Below are 23,395 nucleotides of genomic sequence, written 5' to 3'. Positions count from 1 at the left end.
AGAAGATTACCTTGACAGCGGTGGTAATGTCCAAATGTAGTTCGTTTCGAAGTGGACATACTATCTTAAATGCCTGCATGGTCTGCATGCATCCAATTCCCCTATCATGTACATGGAGAGAGAGAAAAGTCCAGAAAAATAAAAAGATTATTTGAGTCAAAACATATTTATGATTTATTTATGGATATTTGTTGAAATGGGTTTCCTTTGCTTAACGTTTTACGTGAAGCTCACTTGCATGGCATCGTTGAAATGTGCTTTACTATTAAACCTTCCTGCTGGTCTTGCATTGTCTATGAGGCTTTATAGTTTATAAGGTCAATCAAATACCCCTTTGAAATACCCCTCTCTCTCATTAGCAGGCAACAGAGCAGCACTATCCCTCTCTCTGTTTCTGGCGCCCCCTACTGGAACTAATAGTCATATACTGGTGCTCATTAACGTCACATACATGGGTGAACAACACATAGGTGTACACAGACATTGCTGGTTGTAGGAGTGGTTGCACCACTCAAAAAGACAAATAGGCGTTTTACAAGCTCACAGCGTGTCGATGTACATGCTAGTTTAAAATAGTAAAAATCACACACGCCAATCAAATCATCACATTCCGTGATCAGCCAATCAAATCATCACATTCCGTGGTACAAACACACACACAAAGCTGTGCATAGGAGTAGCTAGGAGTAGCCCCTAAAAAAACCTGTGTGAAGTCATCGTACAAATTTACGTCATATTTGTCAATGGAAAATATTGAGACGTGTGGGGACAAAAGCTGTATATAGGAGGGGCTAACGCCCCTCAAAAAAGGAAAAGAAGTTTAGGGATAAAGGGTAAGGCACTGTCGAAAATAGGGCCCTTAAAGCTCTTGCAAAAGCAACCTGATCTCTCAGATTTAAGCAAGACAAGACGTATATAGTATGAATTTGAATAACTATGTGAATGAGAGAAAAAAGTGTGTGTGTGTGTGTGTGTGTGTGTGTGCGCGCACGTGCGTGCATTCCTGTGTGTGCGTTCCTGTGCGTGCGTGTGTGTGCACATGGGTGCTCGTGTGTCTTTGAGCGATATGAGATCTCTCTTCAAGTGTCAATCTGTGGACCGAGCTGTAAATCTTATTGGAAAAGTCCCAACTGGATATTGACTCTTCCACTCCAGTATCCTCCCAGGTTAGATGGTGCCCTGGGGGGGGGGCAGGCCGCACAGAGAGGACACGGCAACAATCAGACCGTCTTTTATTAGAAAAGTGTCTTATCACTGAGGTGGAACAGGTTCCTTAAGCCATTAAGACCTGAGGCCAAAGTGTCTACAAATGTCTTCTAAATCAGTTTTCTGAAAACACCTGTGTTGCTATATCAATGGTGCTGCTCACCGGTTTTCATGTCAAGGTCCCCCAAAATGATATGTTTGGTCGCTGCAAGCTTTAATAATAATTGTCCAGTTCCACAGAGACATCCTGCACAGAACGTGACCTGAGAGAGTGAATGTGCTCCTATTCTTTCTTCTCCTGCTGCTAACGTGGGGTGAGAGAGGTTGTAATGAATTGCATTTTTATTATAGCGCTTTTCTAAGCACTCAAATAAGCACTTTACAATGTCTCATTCATTCATACATCGGGAGGTGAAGTGGCAAACAGCCAATGGTGGCGAGCTAGCACCTACCGACTCATTGGGAGGCAGTGTAGGGTTTCAGTGTCTTGCCCAAGGGCACTTCCACGTGGACAGCAAGAGCACTCATACTCAATTTACTTATCTGGGTCTCTGTATTTTACTTGAGTGTTTGTAATTTTGAATACTAATGACTTTCACTCCACCACAGTACAAATATTGTACTTTTGACTCCACTACATTTCTACGAAGGGAAATGATATAGTGAAAATAGCACATCTACAGGCAAGTCCAAATTTTGACAGAGCTGCGCTGGCGACGGCCGAATGATCATAACGGCTTCTCACCCTATCGGTGTGTGACATATTGGACGACGCGGAGTCGGCATGCAGAAGCTGGTTTCACGTCGACACATCGCTCCCTCAAGGCCAATCCTGACGGCATGCGCACCTGTCTTCTTTAGTGCAAGCACAACTCAGTGTAAGTGACTCTATTCACTGTACAGCTGGACTAGCACAGCTCAAAAGAGTTCAATATCAGGAAAAGAACTGGCGGAACTCACAGAAATATGCTTCAGGTACTTAAAGTGAAGCCTTCCTCAGCGTGATAATAATTATCACACAGAGTTAGACTTATGCCGAGACGCATTGGTGGTTTATCCGTGACTACCTTTAATTAAAAGTACCTCAAGGACATTTCTGTGAGTACTGGCAGTTCTTTTACCTGATATTGAACACTGCTTTGTTCTCAACTGTCTCTTGACAGCGCATAGTCCCCCCCACAAGGTCTATTTCAGCCATTGTGGTAAGTCTACTTGGCTAACCTTCACATGCACACAATGGAAACAAAGGGGTACCCAGTGGGTTTAAAACTAATGCTTTCTTTGTGTTGTCATAGAACAAAACATAAGTTTTGAAATTATTGATGTAATATTAGGGGCAAATAGGCTATATCTCAGGTACTACTGTATATCTCAGTTAACACTTAAATTAATGAAGATTTGTTCTAAACATTTGACCTTTTTTTTTACCATTATGGTGCGACGTCCGACCCGCAATAGTCCGACGTCCTAACAGTCCGACGCCCTAACCTAACCCTAAACGCACACAGAACGACGGAAGCCACGAGTGAGTCATGACCGCCCACGTATGTCGGACTATTGGTACGTCGGACTAATGTGTACCAGTATGCCTCCCGCATGACGTGGCAAGAGGAAGGTGGTTGGTGGGAGACTTGTTTTTACCTTAGCATGAGCTCGTAGCGTGTTTTTACCTTAGCATGAGCTCGTAGCGTTTCTTTACCTTAGCATGAGCTCGTAGCGTGTCTTTACCTTAGCATGAGCTCGTAGCGTGCGATGGCAGCAGGACTGGTTGTGGGGAACACCTGACGCATGTTCTTCATCAGACTCAGGCAGTGTTCTGTGTACAGCCGGAAGCTGTCTGACAGCTGCCTCTCCTATTGGACACAGGATGGAGGAGGAGGAGCCTGAGGTTATTATAGCTAGTGGTGGAAAGTAACCAAGTACATAATGAATTGCATTTTATAGCACTTTTCCAAGTGCTCAAAGGGCTTTACAATGGTTCATTCATTCATACATTGGGAGGTGAAGTGGCGAACAGTCGACGCCAGCGTCCTCACTTCCCACATTCACACACCAATGGTGGCAAGCTCACACCGACCAACTCATTTGAGGCAATGTAGGGTTCAGTGTCTTGCCCAATGACACTTCGACATGTGGACAGGAGGAGCCGGGATTCGAACCACCGACCCAGGGATCATTGGACTACCTGCTCTACCTTCTGAGCCACAGCCGCCCTTGCACATGCACGTAAGTACTGTACTTATACGTACACATATGTGACCGTTTCTGACTGAGGCTAGGTCATTGAAATGTTTTTAATTTTCGTTCCTTTCACGTCATATGAAAGCAGGGAATCATTTATTTCATATTTACATGTCGATTTCAGCTCTGACATTTATTTCAGACATGCTCTAGTAGTATGTGAAGAGTCTGCCTGTGCTATTATCTCATTTTTGGATAATACATGAATAAAAAACACATTATTTTCTCCTCTCCTGAACACATGGGCACCTGGGCAAACCAAACCACCTACCAGGTCTCCCCTGACAGCCACGGGATCCCACTCGGCGTCCATGGTCCTCAGCAGGCGCAGCAGGAGGGAGTAGCACAGCCTCTGGCTGCGGTGGTGGCTGCTGTAGCAATGCCAGCGACTGCAGCAAAAACACATTTAAACTCCTCGGATGATGAACAATACTTTGGGTGTTATCATGTGTCATATATTGTAATATACAATTACGTGATATCTGTTGCGGCAAATTTGATCTTTTCCCTCCCGTCCTTTACTCACGTAATTGCCTGCTGCAGGGGTGAGAGATCAGTTTGCACGGCATGATGGGAAAGCACGGTCCATGCCAGGGGACTAACCTGCCCGTTCCAATTATATGGCTCCCTCTGCAATAAGCACGATGGTTTATAGCGTTACAGTGGTCAGTGATATTAACTGGAAATGAACATTTACTAAGTACAATTTTGAGGTAATTTGACTTTACTTGAGTTAAGTATTTCCAATATCCAACAACACTTCTCTATTCCACTATACTGCACTTTTACTCCACTACATGTATTTCAAAACTTTAGTTACTAGTTAGCAGTGTTGTAACTAACGCCCTTACATCACGTTACGTTACCTAACGAAACTACTTTTTGCAGTAACTTGTAACCTAACGCTTTACATTTCCCCATTCCATAACGGCGTTATAGTTATTGTGCGTGCGTTACCCGCATTATGGCGTTATTATGTCAACTTATGTGATCAAAGTGAAAATTCTCCCCATGCAGCGCCGTGAGTCTATCTGTCATACAGGCTCTGTGCTGACTGCTGAGAGAGCGCTCTCTGTGTGTTGACAGTTTGTGCTCTCATACTAGCCTCTGAGCACACATGGCTTCTCACTCGCAGAAGAGGTCATTGGTTGGCTAACGTAGGGCCAGATTTCAGGGTAAGCCAAATAGCCAATCAGAGACAGTCTGACAGAGTAGGGCGGGTCTTACTCTTATTGCTGTGGTAAACACCAGAGTCACAGACACACAAACCCTTGTAACGCGTACACACTAAAACGCCGGTTGAACAAACATTATTACCACACCCTACAATGGCAAATGCGGATGTCAGCGAGATCGGATGCTTTGTGGGTTGGAAATACAAGCATTATTTTGAGTACTTGCGACAAAAACATTGAGGTGAAATGCAACTTATGTGGCGGACATAAAGCATTGTCCACAGCCAAGAAGAGCAATGCAAATCTAATAAAGCATCTTAAATCAGTCCATGAGCTAGGCTGCCTCACATGGACCAACACCACCAAAACAGACAAAGATCGGTTTTAAATCGCCACAGCAGCATGTCACCAAGAGTCGACTTGACAAAATGATTGCCAGGTATGTTGTTGAGGAAATGCTTCCCCTCTCAACGGTGGAGTCTGTTCCTTTCAGAGCACTGAAAAATACCAGTGAAAGCAGGGCCAATGTGCAGAAATATACATTTTCAAAATACCTGAACAGTGAATATTCTAAAAATGGAAGATGAGCTCAAAAATACATTCGATGAATTAGAATATCTCTCTACCACTGCAGATATATGGACTCATTTTTTATTTTATTATTATAATTTTTTCCATATTTTTTTCAGCCTCACCTGAACACATGCATGGTCATACTCCAGAATCTGACTCAGCAGTTTCCTGTGAATGGACACGTCAGTCTCTCTCTGGGTCAGGGCTGTGTCTCTCTGGAGGAAAACATCATCCAAACCAATTATGCCAATTCACACAATTAACATGTATGCATTTGTAACTTACAGAGAGTACAGGTTTATGAACAGATTCATGTTATGTACATTTATACATTTAAGTTAAGTCACTGCGGTGAACCCCCATGAAAGAAGACATGTGATATTTTACAGTCCCACGTATTATCAATGGATTTCCTAACACGGCACATCTGCCGTCTGGAGAAATACATGGCGGTCTATGAGCGACCCTGGAAGGCAGTCATGCCTTCACGGGCATATGCGCCTTCCGGGGTCGCTGAGGCATATGCGCCTTCTGACAAAAAGTTGCTATGTGGCTTTTCGGGAGTGAGACTGTGTTGACAAACCTGACTGGTGAAGACTTTCAGGATCAGGTGGCACTCTCCTTGTACTTTGGATGCGCTGGATCTGGGCTCCAGCTTGAACCACTTGTCGTAGCCGGCCACAGGGATCTCCTGCAAGAAGCCAACACAGCGGAACAGCTCATGGACGCTTCGTTGAGCAACATGGGCAAAATGAGTCTTAAGAGCAGTGGAGAAAAGCTTCCCAGGTTTTGACAGTCTATACCTGGGGACTGCTTCACAGTGTAGCCCAGTTGGTTCCCAAAGTGGGGTCCGGGGACCCCCAGGGGTCCTTGAGGGAGTTCCAGGGGTCCCCGGCTAAATGATAGTTTGGGACCAAATGGACCCTTATGGGTCTGTAACTCAGAGAGTGTACAAATGGAACCTGGTTCCATTTGTACACTCCCTGTGTTAAATTAACATTGATTTTACAATGGGGGGTCTGTAGACTAATGCATGTCAAACTGGGGGTAATTGAAATTAAACGGTACTGCTAGACCCGTAAAAAAGTATTCTTTTTTGGAGGTACCTGGCATATCTTTTCAAATGGGGGTCCGTGGGCTAATTAGTGTTAATTTGGGGGTTCTTTGACATGAAAAGGTTTGGGAAGTAAAACTAATCCATTTGTATTAATTAGAAGAAAAAAAACCCCACAATGATAGTTTAATTAACACCAGTGACTGTCCAGGGGCTTTTTCTGGAGAAACAACTTTTCAGTTTCTTGTCAGCTTTGCTTCAATTGAATACACAAGACACATACAATGTTTTTTGTGTATGTCTTTAAATACAGTAGCATAAATGGACTGCAACAGTAATTCAGACTAATCAATGTCATTGATTGGGTGTGGATGGAGATAACAATGAAAACCCATTTTCTCCTTCAAGGTTTGAAAGAAAAATACAGGGACTTTCTGTTTACATATATATTTTTTATATTAATGATACGCCTATATCAAGAATAAAATCGTAGTGTTTTGCCTATTATTTTGGGGCCCACTTGCAATATAGACAAATACGGTGGGCCTCAGCCCATAGAGAATCTCAGGTTTCGTACACCTGGGTTACACAGACTCACGTTCAGAGGGACGTTGATACAGCCGAGGAAGTCGTCTGCGTTCTCCTCAGATCCTGACGAGGCAGATCCATTGGACCGCACTGACTTAGCTATCTGCTTAAAATACCTACACAAATAAACCAATGGACAAACAAGGCAAATGTTTCATTCTAAGGTGCAAAAAAAAAATCTTTGTGTGATAGGAACTTATTTTATTTGCATTAAGCACTTGAACCCAACATCCCTATACTGAGGAGAATCTACAATCTACAAGAGATCTACAAGCTCACAGCGCCTCGCGTTGTGAGCTTGTAGATCCCTGAAGACCCCTGTTGTAAAGGGAAAGCCGGAGCAGACCAAGTATAGAGCCCTGGGGGACCCCAAAGTGACCCCTAGGGGTCCTTGAGGGAGTTCCAGGCGGTCCAAATGGACCCTTATGGGTCTGTAACTCTGACAGTGTACAAATGGAACCAAATGGACCCTAAATTGGGGTCCCAGAGATAGAAATGCCATGACATGGAGGACTGTATAGCCTAATTCAGGTCAAACTGGGGGTCCTTGAAATGAGAATCACTGCTTTAGACGTGAAAATCTTCTCTCATGGAGGTCCTTGGCATATATTTTCCAATGGGGGGGGGGGGGGGGGGTCCCGCAGGCTAATGAGTATCATTTTGGGGGTCCTTTTTGGGAACCACTGAACTACAGTAAGTAAGTACAGTACAGTTTATAGGGATTAACCCATTTTGGGCGGGAACCCCTTTTGGTGTTAGCATTATGTTATGCTTTAGCTATTGAAAAATAGCAGATCTACAAGCTCGAAGAACGACTGACATAGAAACATAGCTTTTTCAGAAAACTGTCAGGATGTAGAAGACATTTTTAGAATCTGATCTCAGGTCAGAATGGGTTAAACACTAAAGATTTCACGTGGTGTACCATGTTTCCTAGTTCATCCTACAACTAAAGTCCAGGTATATAGCTTGCACACACATTTTCTTTAGAGCCTTTTAGGTTCACGGAGGTTCCCGTGTTAATCTGGCCATGATGAGACATTTAATGCCAAAGGTGCGGCACACAGTTAATTTAACTAATTTAAGTGAACAAATCGATTCATTAACACTGAGGATATTACTATGCACGTGCACTTAACCACTTAAACCCTATATATATATACACTTCATTGACCCCTGGACCCCTGGCGTTAATGCTAAAGATGGATTACATCATGACAGTTCCTTTTACCTGCCCATTCCTCGAAGTCCACTGATTTCATTGAGTTTTTTGCAGGCCTCGGCGACAGAGACATCATCGTCATGATCCCTACGACGATGGATGGAAGGACAACATAGAGGACAGTTATTGTACAGTTAGAAACCATTTGCATTTAGCAGACGCTCTTATTCAGAGTGACTTACACAGTGCAAGATGCATACGCAGTTAGATCTTCAACATGATGTTTCTGTATCAGTGGTGCTCAATATTTCATGTCAAAGACCCCAGAAATTATATGTATTTGGTCAACGACCCCCATCTCAAAATATGATGTTCCAGGAACCCCTCAGAAGCAGAAGATTTGAGTTACAAAAGTTCACTCTGAAAGAATACATATTCAAAGATTTGAGCCACATTTTCAAGATTTTTCAAAAATAGCAGACCTACAAGCTCGTAGTGCGGCACTCGGTGCGGCACTCTGTTATTTTTAAATAGCTAAAGTATAACATAATGCTTAAAACACCAAAAGGGGTTCCCGCCCAAAATGGGTTTTAAGAGGCTATTTATAGCAATCCCACTTAATACTATAAATGTTTTACCTGTGATAGATTGTGTATATTCACCATTTACTGTGGATTGACAGTGCATAATTATGATATTTCACCAATACTACTAGGAATATCTCGCTCATGTACAGTACACTTTGATTTACCTACATAATATAGGTTAGCAGGTATATGTACATAAGGTATGAATATAGCCTAGGCTATATTCATACCTTATGTATACCTGCTAACCTACAGCATCTGTCTAAACAAGCAGCTATCTAAATAATACATCTATCCAAAACAGGCAACAAGAATGGATAGAACGGATGAGGATTGTTGAGGGTGAGACATAGAGTCTTCCAACCAATCCAATTTGGCTCAGAAGCATCCAAGATGCTACTGATCCTGAGCCACAATCAAAGAAACATATTTCAGAGCAGAAATTAATCAAATTCAAGACTCTCTCTACTCTTCAATAATAATTCAAACCACAGGCTCGGGCTGCTGTAGAATAGATTATATCCATGTCACGGTGACTCAATGGTCCATCTGAGTCACCACACAGCACAGTGTTCTGGGTGTAGTATTTATCGTGCTTCATGATCTTACCATATGTCAAGGTGCAGGAGATCATTGTGGACGTCATCGATGTCACTGAAACAAAGAGCACAAGAAGTGGTAGGCTACGAAATTCAAGGGATTAAACAAAAACTAGCAAGTTAGACATACTGTAGCTCTAAAAATACAAATAATAATAATAATAAAAACACGGCCCCCTCATGCATTAGGACAATCACCAGAACAAAGGAAATCTAATAGGGTTCAAATGGAGTTGCAGAAGTTACAATTACAGATTGTTACAGTTACAGATTGATAGGAAAGGGGCGTGTCTGATAAAATGAATATCACATATAAATAGTAAATACTGAATCTTTAAGCCCTATTTTATACTTTCAAACATTATTCAAAATAAACAATGCAAAAGTGGTCGATCTACAATGTCACGTAATCGCTTGTGCTCTGCTATCTTCTTTTAAAATAAAAAATATATATTAACGTCACAATGTCGATACTTGGGTATTTGGTGAAAACATTGTGACGTTTAGTATTGCCCATATTGAAGAAATGGAGAAATGCCACCATTCATTTCAACAGATCTTATTTTGGAAGCCGTTTACTTTGAAATGGAAACACAGGACGTTTAAAATCGCCATGTAACGTGACCCGTGAATGTTATTTAATTCACCCAAAAGATACATTTTGTAAGCGGCGATCATAAGCGCTTTAGTTATGAGCTCATCAAGCTTGTTTTGATCAAAAACACAGCCGGGAAAAATAATCAGAATTAAGGTCCTTTAAAACGGGCAGTGATTTAATGTGCCTATAGTTCATTTTCAATGAGACCTGCGTTTTTTTCCTGTATGCCGCGAGAAGTCGAGGGGCAACAACGCAAGCGTATTTACGCAGGCGTGTCCCCTGCCTCACCAGACGCTTTTCTTACGCTTGCGTTGTCGCGCCCCTCTTGAGCAGACGGCGAACAACGTCTGTGTATACATCGCTGCCCGTTTCAAAGGACCTTTAAATGGATTCTACAAAGATCCGTTCCCACAGACATCATAGGTCAGCTGTCTTTTCAGTTTTCTTTTCCCGTTTACTTCACGGCAACCGGAGTGATACAGACGCATGCAGAACTGTGTTATGAAACGTAATCATTAAATATTACAAAGGATCTCAGCAACGAGCGCCATAGGAGCAAAAGACTTCAAAAAACGAACGTGGCCGGCAAATGAGTCAAACTAGCCAAAGTGTCGCACGTACAAGACAAAGTGTTCGTCCCACACTGGGTTGAGCGTCTCCGGCTTGACTCCGGTGGCCTGGATGCAGCGGGCAGGCAGCACCTCCTTGGTGCTGGAGCGTTTCTCCAGCTTGTCTCGTCTCTTCCTGAAGCTGAACCTCCGCTCCTTCTTCTCCTCCGTCTCCCCCGCCCGGCAGGGACTCTGTCCCAGCAGGATCCCCAGCATGCAGTAGGGGTCACTGTACCCTGATGATCCAAGGCCGCGGGGCAGGCAGAGAAAAAAGGTTACCGTGTGTGTGTGGCGTGTGCACACAAAAAATGAGCTGTGAATTCATTTAGAACAGCACTAAAAATGATCTGTGAATGAATTTAGAACAGCACTAAAATGAGCAGTGAATTCATTTGGAACAGCTGGGGTCTTCAATGTGTCTTCAGCTGTATTATCTTAATATCGTATAGATTATATTACTATAGTATTATACAATATAACATTACTGTAGGAGTTATTATTATACTTTCAGTGAGACCTGCGCCACCCATTCCACGGTGACACTCGGCATTACTCGTGTCACCCTTTTCCAGCATCGTGGACTCTTCATTGTGTCAAATGGACCTTCCTTTCCTTTTTGTGATAATGTCTTGCCCAAATTGCACTATAATGCACAATGTAAGCACTCTTTTTATTGTCCAAAAGTGCTGGAAATAAATTAACTGAACAGCCCAAGGACCCCCTAGCTGAGACAGAGAGGTGAAGCAGACCCTCCCACTAACATATTGGATTGACGTTCATGTGTATTTTCAGACAGTCAATACCTAGTAAACTTCACCTTTGGCTCTGTACTTGGTCTGCTCTTTCCTCAGTCTACACCAAACGTCTTTGCCAAAAAATAACGCCTCGCAGCGCGAGGCGTTGTGAGCTTGTAGATCTGCTATTTTTGGCAAAGACGTTCTCCTCGGATTAGGGATGCTATAGGGTTCAAAGTTCCTATCACACAAAGAGTTGGTGGACCACCTGTAGTGACTCTGAGGACCCCCCGCTGATGACCCTGCCCTGATTTAGAACATAATTATGCTATAGTACTGTAGGTAATGAGTGTTGAATGTCAAAAGCATTTAGAATACATTATGGGACGACGAGAACGTTTCAAGATATCATCTTTAAAACCACATTAACCCTGGTGGTGTTCCTATTTTCGGCATGCTGTACAAAGACTTTCACAACACATCATGATGCAATGCATTGTGACTTGTGAGCTTGTGGATCAGCTATTTTTGCTGTAAATAATATAAATGCCTCAACAACATTTTAAAAAAATGGCAAAAACAGCAGCTCTACAAGCCAGTATTTTTAGGTTAAGTGTTTAACCAAATCATGAACCCTATAGCATCCCTATTTCATGCATGTTATAATAGGTGAACATTCTGCAGAAAAAAAGGTGACTACGAGAATAATAGATTTGGTGTAGAGATAATAATAAAATGAGGGGACGATGGACAATGAAGTACAGGGTAACATGATTATAGGAGCATATTGTCATGCACAGAGATTGTTTTTGCATTGTAAAAACATTCAGTGGGTAAAGGAATGCCTCACAGATTGTTTTTGCATTGTTAAAACATTTCTTTTCAAACATTATTTTCATGCACAGAGTACTGTTCTCATTCATTTTCATGCACTGAAACTGTTGTTTATGCATTGTTACACATTCAATGGGTGAAGGAATGTCTTACCGTTGGCATCCTTGGCCATCAGATTCTTTGCTTTCATGACAGACACCCTCATGGAGAAACTGGCTCGCTGAAAAACATGGCCGCACAGTCTAATCAATAATACAGTCAACTGAGTCCAGATATACAATGCCTTATTCATCCCATTAAAACCCATTCTGACCTGAGATCAGATTCTAAAAATGTCTTCTACATCCTGACAGTTTTCTGAAAAAGCTATGTTTCTATGTCAGTGGTTCTTCGATTTAAAAAAAATAGCAGACGAGTGGCGCGCTATGGGCTTGTAGATCTGCTATTTTTCAATAGCTAAAGCATATCATAATGCTAACACCAACAGCGTTCCAAAATAGGTTAAGCCCATTTCTATCTTTTGTCACTGGCAGCACCATGGCAGCACCAGCAAGGAACTGGATGTACCCAACCCACTGTTCTGAACTCCATTCTACAAAATACATTCCAAATCATAGTATTTATTCATTTATAGTCCGGCTTCACCCCCAAAGTGCAGCATTTTACTGAATACACTCTGATAGCTAGGTCATTAAATAGTGCCTTAATGGTGGAACGGGAGACAGCTGAGGGATCAAAACATTCAGGGGAACATTTAAATGCCATGTTTTCGGCATGGTTCGCAGACAGCCTTTGCACAATTGTTGAATGCCTGACAGTCAAAAGCAACAACAACCAAACATTATAATGGGACGGCTTTACCCTGAGAAAACCTCACTTTCCATCCATGGCTTCACATTTAAGGTCCATTCACACCAGGACTGTGTGTGTGTGTGTGTGTGTGTGTGTGTGTGTGTGTGTGTGTGTGTGTGTGTGTGTGTGTGTGTGTGTGTGTGTGTGTGTGTGTGTGTGTGTGTGTGTGTGTGTGCGTGCGTGCGTGCGTGCCCTCCATCCGTCCGTCGATATAAGTGCTACCTGAAATGTGTGCGTTTCACCAAAAATAAATTATAAACGGCTGTGCAATGTGCAACATAACAAGCTTTTGTTGTAGTTTGTAAGTAATTTTCCATAGAAATAGCCTATCTTGTCAGTAGATCAATGCTGGCCTGTATGACCACCAGTGACATAGGTTTACATATTTGGTTCACTTAACAAAGTCATGTGTGAACGCTAAACGGACCCAAATCTAAATGCAACAATGTAAGCATTTGGTCCCTGATCCGGACCTTCTAAACAAACTTTGGGTGTGAAAGCGCCTTTAGTGTCAATACTGCGGCAGCGGCTCAGGGGTAGAGTTGCAGATTGAGCGGCCGGATGGGAAAAGCGCAAGGTTCTCAGTTGGATCTATGTAAAGCGCTCTGGATAAAAGCGCTATAACAATGCACCATTTACCATTTATATTAACCGAGTGCCCTGAACAAACTGATTGGGATCGACCCAATTTGTTCATGACTACAACTGAAGAGTAGCCGTCATTTTGGAATGTTATGAATACACAACAAAGCAAGACAAGAAAAGACCTGTGAATATTTTCTGTGAATATATCTCTATTTATCATCAGAGATAGGGTTTAAATGTCTAAAAAGCACAATCGTTATTTATTGTCACTCTCTTCAAATGGTGACATTTTTCTTTTCTTTCTTCAGCACAGTAAATAGATAGGCTACTGTATGGCAGCATGATGGCATGGCATTATGGAACAAAGCATCTCACCTTGGATTCTTGGACTCTCTGTAGAATGATGTCATGCTCCTCCTGACCCATGTCAAACACCTTGGGAAATAGCAACACAATGAAAAGGTTAGCAAAGCTTTGCGCTACTTACAAAGTTCTTTCTTCCAGGAAATAAAACTTCTGGGTTTCCGAGCCTACTTACAAAGCATCTTGTCCCTGGCAATGTTGTCTTATATCTGTATCTAACTATGGTAGGAGTTAATATACCACAACTAAACCTTGAATGCATTCTATTCATTCAGACAGATCTTCTAATAAAGGGCAGATGTTAATGTTAATGAAAGGCGCACACCACTCTCTCCAGTGCTTTTCGTCAATGTTTTTTCTTGTCCACCTTTCATGAATTAAAGCTGTTAGATATCTCAATATTATACTTCAGTACATCATTTGAAGTGATGAGACCAGTGACAAATTTCACAATAATGTGAGCTTTCCTGTGCACACGAGTTAATTAGGTACAGTACATAGAGAATTGAGCAGTGAGCTTAAGATACAACTGTTAAGAAAGTCTGTCATGGAGGATGTGAGATGATTCATTTTCACCTTGAGGTTTGTTACATAGAAACAAAGTCTAAAATCACCCTGCAGGCAGAATTTTCCTCCCCCTAGGCACCAGATTTGAGTAGTGTTCACACACAATCACACTTGTCTGAAGTGAGGGGCACCCAGATTTCTGGGGACATGTTGATGTTCTCATGTCTATGAAACATGAAATACATGTATTAGTATATTACAAGATGCATTTATATCAGCGAGATGACGGCGCTGATTACTTATCCTAAACAAATATTAAAGTCTATAGACTTGGCTGTCATGAATTACATCATCATTTACACTAAACAAGGTCCATAGACTTTAGCTGGGATGGGACATTTTTAACCCATTCTGACCTGAGATCAGATTCATACGAGGTTTCCACTGGACACACACTGGTCTGATTAACCCATTCTGACCTGAGATCAGATTCTAAAAAAATGTCAGTCGTTCTTCGATTTTTCAAAAATAGCAGACCTACAAGCTCGTAGCGCGCCACTCGGTGGCGCGCTATGAGCTTGTAGATCTGCTATTTTTCAATAGCTAAAGCATAACATGATGCTAACACCAAAACGGGTTCCCGGTCAGAATGGGTTAATTAGGCTCAAAACAAACATTAAAACTAAGTCCATAGACTTGACTGGCCTATGACGTAATTTGGGAAAGCCTTGCATTCTTCCCTTCTACACATTCTACATTCCATCTCGGATCCAAATACTGTACTTTTACTCCAGTACATTTATTTGACAGCTTTAGTTTCTAGTTACCGGTACTTTTGTATTATTGTTACAAAACATACATTAACCACTTCAGCCCTATATATTCTGGCCATTTGAAAAGAGCCGATCTACAAGCTCACAAATGTGTCGCGGTGTGACACATTGTGAGCTTGTAGATCTGCTATTCTAAAACCATTTTTTTAGACATTTGAAAACTTGAAATGCTTTTGGTACATTTTGATGCCAATACTTTTGTACTTTTACTCAAGTAAAAAAAAACCCGGGGCGTACGTACATCCGTCTGTGCACACGCTCCAGGTGCGTGCACGTACATACACACACCCACTGTGGATCCAAGGACACTGCCATCCTTCCTAAATTGAGCCGTTCTCTCTGCATGCAAATTAGCAGATGTCAACGTGTCAAGTGTCTCGATAAAACTCTTGACGAGATGCTCCAGGCATTTCACAGTAATGAAGGGGAGTGTGATAGGTCTTTAACTGCAGCCAGGAGACTTGGGCACTGCCTGCTATGATTATATAAAGCATTTCTTACAACAGCTATAGGAACAACACAAAAAATCTAACCGTAGCAATTCAACTTCAAACTCCGTGTTAGACTCGTCGTAAAAAATACACGCCGGTCCATGCTGTTGTTCTGGTGGTGACTTGTCACCTTCAGATTTAATGGGAGACCTTCATTTTTCTATTAATTTTTCTTTCTTTCTTTATTTATTAAACGAAGAAAAAATGAAGGTTTTCACATTCATTAAAATGACAATAACAGTCAGCAGAAGCAGATATCGTCAAAATATTGAATAAAGCCATTTAAGATGTCTGGGGTGCTTACAAATGTTAGAGTAGATGTGATAATTACCCTAGAAGTGTTTAAAAAAAGAAATAGGCCTTTAAAGGACGACTTCAGCCACTTTATATAATTGGTCCTCACTAAATGCTCATGATAAAATTACAAAAATAAATGGGTTCAGGAAAATACAAAATAATATATAACTGTTCTGTTTCACAATATTCATTTAAATTTGAGTTTGAAAAATAAACTTTCGACTCTATTTTCAGTGCATGGTACCGGCGATACCAAAAGGCCATGTGAAAACATGATGATTACATGATGATTACTGAGAACATCATCAGTAAAGAAACAATATAATGTATGTATAGGGAGAAAATAGACCTGCTTCAGAACTCGCATCTGCTTTTTTTAAATCCTCAAAGCCATTATTTACATACACATCAAAGGTGCAGTGCAAATTGCCCTGTCCCTTAAGTGCAATTTACTGCATGGAATTAATGTCCGGTTTACTAGGGCAGCAAATAATTACACATTCAGCATATGATATGGGCCTCCTTCAAGCCACGTGTTTGAAGCATTGATTAAAAGATACAATGGAATATAGTGGAATTTGGAGCCATCAGCCAGTTCAAGAATAAACTGGAAAAACTAGTATAGCAGAACACGGAAACATTTTGGAGGGATGCAATATATATTTTATAGAATAATAAGATAAGTGATAGGTATATCTAAGTGGCAGCCGATGCTGGGGAAAGGAGATTAATTCATTGCTTCCTTCGCCTCCTTTAGCATATTGGGACAGTACTATCGTTTAAAAAAGGAGATTTTCCGCCGCCCTTCAATTCCCCGTTTGTTAAAGAGACAGCGGAGCCTGGCTCCAGCCCTGAATCGCTAGTCACTGCCATTAAAAAAAAATATATGCTCTGGAGATTCAGGTCTGGTGACTCTTCATATGGCGGTGTTGTCTCGGTCGAAAAAATGCTTGCGGCAGCTGATTTGCCATCGCTGTTGTTTCAACTCAATGACGTCAAACAACAAACATGGCTGCCCCCACTGTGGTAACTTGCGACCGTATCGATTTCGCTATTAAACCGCCCTATGATAAATAATTTCTTAACAGAAACAACAGGTTTTAGAAACATCATCATCCAACATCTGTTACTGTGTTTGTTTACATGCTAGCGCTCGTTGACCGTGTTTGTTTGGTTATAAAGTGCCAACACTATGACTCAGACATATTGTTGTTGGGATGAGCGGTGCGAGGTAGGTGTGAGGGCTGCTGCGCTGCACGCAGCATAAGGTACCCCACAAGGTCCTCTTAACACCCCGTTGGGTGGTCATTCGTAGCATGCCATCTACAGTACGCAATAGGATCATCAGCCAAGACATGATTAACGAAAGACAATTGTACCTTGAGAAGATAAGTGAGCAAGTCCTCTTCGCTGGTCACATAGTCTGGTGAAGGCACTCCCACTCTGTTGACCACTGTGTACAAGGCCTCTTCATACAGAAGGTCCAGCTACGTAACAACACACTGCATTTAGTAACAGGTCATTAAAGGTAGGGTAAGTGATTTTCTTTGGTTAAAATAAGTGTTAAAAAGCTCTATATTGTGATAGTATACTCATTGCTATAGAGTGTTTGTTCACTAACAGCTTTTTATGAAACAGAAAATGCATTTCCAGGTCGGTATACACATTTTATCCAATCAGGATAGAGTATTCAGTCAGGATACAGATTGAACAAGTGGAATTGTAAGTGATGGTGACACAAAGAAATGAGCAGGCAAAATTGGAACTAGAAGGAACACTATAAATAGCTACATTCTCCTGATTGGATGAAAATGTGTCACCTACCTGACCATTGTTTATTAAATTGCCGGAGATAGAGGGAGACCCCTTACTGAACAAATACCAGTCTATAGCAATGATTACTATTGTATTGCGTTGTGCTTGAAATGTACTGTAATTCTGCAAACTGTATACTTCAATCAATCAATCAAAGGGGGCGCAAATTCCGCTGCGCCCGGGAGCCGTTTGTGCCCAGGCGGAAGATTGGGCCCTTAAAACTCAAATGTCTTTTGAATTCCAGTGAAAGCATGCAGGCGAGCTGGGGATGACGACTAACCTCTCTCCTGCTGATTGTGTCTGGGATGAAAGCCTGGTCCACATACTCCAGGGGTGGTGGCGCAGAGCTGGAACCTATTTGGCTCTGTGAAGTCAAAACAAGGTTAACCTATTTTGGGCGTGAACCCCTTTTGGCGTTAGCATCACGCTATGCTTTAGCTATTGAAAAATAGCAGATCTACAAGCTCAAATAGCAGATCTACAAGCTCATAGCGCGCCACCGAGTGGCGCGCTACGAGCTTGTAGATCTGCTATTTTTGAAAAATCGAACAACGACTGACATAGAAACATAGCTTTTAGAATCTGATCTCAGGTCAGAATGGGTTAACCTAAGCAATACCTACCCTTTGCCAGAACGAGACCCCTGCTGAGATGGAGAGTTGAATAGGTTGCGTGAAGCTCGGACACTGTAAATCCCTCAGAGCACACTACACTCTCTCTTGGGAGCAGTGATTGTTATTGATTTTCTTTAGACTGCTTTTTATCTACTTTATCTATGTTCCACTTATGATTTCATAACAAGTCAGCCTCTCACCCCAAATCCTCTGCAACACTTCCCTCTGCACGGCTCTCCACCACATGGCACTCAAACTCCAGAATTCCAAATTTTAATAATAATAATAATGATAATAATATTTAGCCTTAATTATTCTTTTGACTGCACAATATCTTGGAAAACGCAATGTGTATTGGCAGCCTCCATCTGGGGAACCCCGGTGAGCTAAGATGGTATTGATAATCCTTTCCTTTCACTCACAGCACACAATCACTTAGAAGCAATAATTAACTGTTCTTTTCTTTCATCTACTTCAAGAACGTATCACAAAGAAATGGTCATCCAGCTATGGTTTCAAAACGAGAAACCATCCCCTGGTACAGTAGGCACTAGGCAGTATAATTGTCTGGCCAACAATTAAATGAGTTATAACCTTTTACACATGACCATTTGAGATCGATAGATATATAGACATCCAGCTGCCATGGCAATTACAGCAGTTATTAAAACACATCAGATAAGAAAGATATAAAGGAAAGCAAAGAATAAAGGGTCAAGAGCATAATAAAAGAGAATAAATTCATAGTCTGAGTCCCATTGGTCATTAGTCTGCAGAGCGGGCGGAAGTGACCCTGTCCATCAGTCCTCCATAGTGGGGGCCAGGTGAATCTGTATGTCGCTGATACTAAGGGCCCATTCATACTCCTATTTTACCGCTGTTTCGGCGCTGTAGTGCCGAAATGATTTCGGCTCGTCAGACATTTTCAGTAGCACCGAAGAGAACGACTTTAGGACGGTACCCGCCCCCCAGAACCTCAAATGACGTCACATTGTAGGCTCTACAGAGCCGAACCGACTTTTATTCGGCTCTAAAATAGCAGTATGAATCAGCCCCAAGCCGCTCGCCGCTCTTTTAATGGCCATTCAGCCAAAATGAAGTTAAAAGTCATCAAGGGCTGGAGCATAACTCAGTGGAGGGTACAGGAGAGGTGGGCACATTTAAACAGCTAGAGGAGGCATGGTGTCTCAACAAATCTGTCAGGGAATTGGAGGGAAAGGTAGACGCCTCCTCCGGCTCTGGGGCATGTGTATGGTATCATGGCGGAGGCACAGCACGCTGCCGCTCAAAGTGACTACTGGCCATTCACAGCACGCCTACAGGACTATAGTCACTGGGGAGGAAGTGATGTCACTGACGAGGAAGTGATGATTCTGACCCGGGTTGCCCCGGAAATGACTGACTGTGCTGTGCTGTGATTGGCCAGTAGTCACTTTGAGCGCTATAGCGATATAGCCAATATGGACAGCAGCAGCGAATGAGGTATCTAAGTTTTTACTTTTTATATCTGTGGCCTGAAGTCTTATGAGGGGAAAAGAAGAGCATGGATTTGGGTGGTCGTCTGAATGAAACCTTCAAACAGCCAAAGCACATTTTGTTTTCAGTGCCTTCTGACTAACATCACACAACGGGAAATCAATAGGCACCTACCTGTCAACTCAACAGTTACATTCAAGGCGACAAAGACTTGATCCAGTGTGCTGCTTTACTGGTTGTCAAGAGCTCACATGTAGGATTTTCTGGGGATTATGCTGGGATTTAGGAGGAGTGGGATCTAATATTGGAGATCAGAGGCTTGGTGTTGTGTTCATGTAGTGAAAATACAGACGCACTGAGGATGGCCAATGTGTGGAGGATCAGTGCATTGCGACGCATTGTGAGCTTGTAGATCGGCTATTTTCAAAAGATTATTATACATTAGAAAACTTTAAACATTCTGCACAATTAGTACTTTTACTTTAGGTACATTTTAAAGCCAGTACTTTTGAACTTTTACTCAAGTAAATGTTGAATTCTTACTTGTAACGGGGTACTTCTATATTGCAGTATTGACACTTTTACTTATGTAAAAACTTGAAGTACTTTTTCCCCACCACTGACTGTAAGTCTGTCTGGCACCATTCCTGGCATAGTGTAGTAGATGGGGCCGATGGAGGGAGCAGCTTGTTTCAGCTTCCCAACATCTTACTTAACCGTGTCCTTCTGTCTACGGACGTCATATTGGCTTGATCAGTGGGCTGAAGGACAAGCTGTACAGTATGTACAGCACGCCATGCCTTTGGTCATAATTAGCGGGTGGAAAGGGTGGAAACAAGGCTGGCAAGCCCACTCTGTGCTACTAGTTTGACAGAAGGAAAGGTGGTGGGGGTTACCTCCGCCTGAGCAGCGTGCAGCATGTTTTCTTGCTTCTGGAGGATCGCATTTATTCGTTCAAAGAACTCTGCGCTGTCCTCGGAAATCCTGCCAAGTAGAGGAAACAACATGTTAGGCCTATAACTATACATCTATACAATGGAAATTCTAATTTGACGACAAGGCATTGAAATAATAGGAAACCATATCAATGTTGTACATTTGGACATTACTGTATGCTTTCAAAGGTTTCTTCACTATTATACATCCTGTGTACAATAAGTACATGATAGTAAAATGTTGTTCTGGTTCACGTAGGCCTATACAACAACAAAGGAAAAAAAAACGTGTGGAAAAACAACAGTTTGTCCGATTGTCCTGGCACTTTATTTAGGGTGGTTCCCAAGCTTATTTATCTTTTCCCTTTGCTTGTTCATTCACAAGTCTTATTGTCCGGGGAAGTAGCCCTTTAGAGATCTCCTGCCAGTGGCTATGAAGACACTTGCCGTGGTTAACTTGGGATGGCTCTAGTGTTTTTCTGACACCATGTCCATCATTTATGTGCTGGATTGAGAGAGTGCATCCACTGATGCCAGTTACATCCCTGTGCTTCCTTTGCCTTCCTATCATTAATTGTATTCCCATGGGTTAAGACAAACAGATGAGAGCGAAGGCTCTGAGTGATCCACCATTATGTCTTCATTAAGCACCTTAATCTACAATTGTGCGCGGAGGTCCGTGGGAAAACATGTATGACGTTTCCTCATCTCGGAGCGATTGAGTCAACCCCTAGACTCATGTAATTTGGTAATTTCTGAGCCTCTGTTGTCATGGTTATGGACTGAGGCACATGCATGTTCACGGAGGTACATTGAGGGAGATATTGGAATCTTGGGAATCCCCCCCACTGCATACCACCATGATGTTGACGTTGATGCGTCATACCAACACGGTGTCTTCTGAGATGTAACGTCTTTTATAAAGTATAAAATCATCATCATACATCATCTCATTCCAGCCAATCAGAATTTGCGTCCTCACCTTCGTCTTTGTTTGTGTTAAGCAATGTTTGTGTTTAAAAATTGTCCATTCATTGTCACTGTGATTTGTGTAGGACACACACCAAAAGCTGGACATAGGAGGGAGGGGCAAAAAAAACAACCCTGAAAATATGTTACGTTTATTTTGGCAAATGGCGTAGTATGCACCCGTTACGACCAGAGGCCGATTCTACAAATGCCTTCTAAATCAGGAGTTCTTCTCACACTTTCAAGATTTTTCAAACTCACTGTTCAAAAATAGCAGATGTATGCAAGCATGGAGACATGGCCAACGCATTTCCGGGGGGCCCCAGCCAAAACGTTGAGAACCCCTGGTTTATAGAGCACGTTAAACAAACAGAGCACGATAGGTGCCCCTAACTTCACACAAGTGTGATTTATTTAAGCAATATTACACGAGAGGGTGTGGGTTAACGTGATTATTGCCACGACAGGGATGCGGTCAGGAACGAGACGAAGTCGAGTTCCGCAAGCATCACTGAAGTGACAGATGTAGTCACTACGACCACAAATGTCCCAAGAAACTAGCTAGCCTAGCCACCGAGTTTGCTAGCGCTCTGGGAGAACAGAGCAGCTGAATTCTTTGTTTTGATTAGTATGGTGAATGGTGCTGGTTTAACCCACGGCTAGAAGGCTGTTTCAACCAATCAGATTGCTTCCTCGAAACGACCTGTGGTAGAATTATTTATTTTCTGCTTCTTAATTAGCAGCACACAAGTCTATACGCCTGTCATATGAAATGAAGTGTATAAATAAATAAACTTGGCTTGACTGATAGCCTCTTGGGGCAGAGGAATGAGCCACAGCAAGACTAACACAGTCTAACACAGTGTGCCTGTGTGACTGACTCCCACACATCCTGTCTCAGTGATCACCTCTGCTCACTGCCACAGATGGAGAACCACACACACACACACACACACACACACACACACACACACACACACACACACACACACACAGCTCAGTCACACTCCTTTATTAGCGCCCGTCGCGGTATGCACAGCGGGCGCGTGGCAGCTGGGCCGGCCCAGCACCCACTGATCTCTCCTCAGAACGAAGACCAGGCAAAATCCCCGAGGTATTGATGGAGACCAACGGCAGCCATGCTGGGAAAAGGCTGGACGGGTGTCTCCATTGACATGGAGGCACAGCGGAGGCGGAGCTTTGACTGATATATATAGGCTGCGGAACAGAGTTCAAATGTAGTTTGTAAGAGTTGATCTTATTCATCCATCAGAAGGGGGGAGGCTATCCCTGCACAGTGCAGTATGTGATTTCACGGTAAACCTGGTGGTTTCTATACATTCTTTATGCAGAGGAAGTATAGGCTTTAATTATTGTGTTAATAAATGTGATATATTATTTTAAATATTACGCTATGGTAAATAATAGACGTTTATACATAACAGTTTTTTCTGATTTTGTTCTTGTTCATGTTGTTGAACTATTCTCTATTGCAATCCGTCCAACAAAAAAAAAGAAGGCAACTCACACTTTCTATTCCTGCCGTCGACATTTTAACCGTTTTTTAAACTCTTTTCTGAGACTGGACACCACAGAACCAAGTCTCTCTGTGACAATGGATTATTGTTGGCTGAGTTTGATGACTCATAGAGCGTTTGTTTTAGCACATGGAGCGACCATATCTCAGGAGAAACACAGT

At 42.3% G+C, this 23,395-nt stretch overlaps 1 protein-coding gene across 1 annotated transcript in view; it reads right to left on the bottom strand.

The window, feature by feature from the left end:
- The window catches only part of baiap3 (BAI1 associated protein 3), a gene marked incomplete at both ends in the record, with an annotated part of 55,125 nt that overhangs the window by 25,004 nt on the left and 6,726 nt on the right, over positions 1-23,395 (bottom strand). The window contains 15 exons of the mRNA XM_080775930.1: positions 11-101; positions 2,935-3,059; positions 3,719-3,836; positions 3,974-4,077; positions 5,318-5,410; positions 5,779-5,886; positions 6,848-6,953; positions 8,069-8,146; positions 9,196-9,240; positions 10,405-10,627; positions 12,113-12,179; positions 13,772-13,831; positions 17,267-17,374; positions 17,983-18,066; positions 20,689-20,776. Coding sequence (XP_080632056.1) covers positions 11-101; positions 2,935-3,059; positions 3,719-3,836; positions 3,974-4,077; positions 5,318-5,410; positions 5,779-5,886; positions 6,848-6,953; positions 8,069-8,146; positions 9,196-9,240; positions 10,405-10,627; positions 12,113-12,179; positions 13,772-13,831; positions 17,267-17,374; positions 17,983-18,066; positions 20,689-20,776 — 1,498 coding nt within the window. The remainder of the gene's footprint in view (positions 1-10; positions 102-2,934; positions 3,060-3,718; positions 3,837-3,973; positions 4,078-5,317; positions 5,411-5,778; positions 5,887-6,847; positions 6,954-8,068; positions 8,147-9,195; positions 9,241-10,404; positions 10,628-12,112; positions 12,180-13,771; positions 13,832-17,266; positions 17,375-17,982; positions 18,067-20,688; positions 20,777-23,395) is intronic.

The sequence above is a fragment of the Protomyctophum bolini genome, assembly GCF_963924005.1.
Source record: "Protomyctophum bolini genome assembly, chromosome: 11".
NCBI lineage: Eukaryota > Metazoa > Chordata > Actinopteri > Myctophiformes > Myctophidae > Protomyctophum > Protomyctophum bolini.
This window is presented reverse-complemented; position numbering and strand designations above follow the sequence as displayed.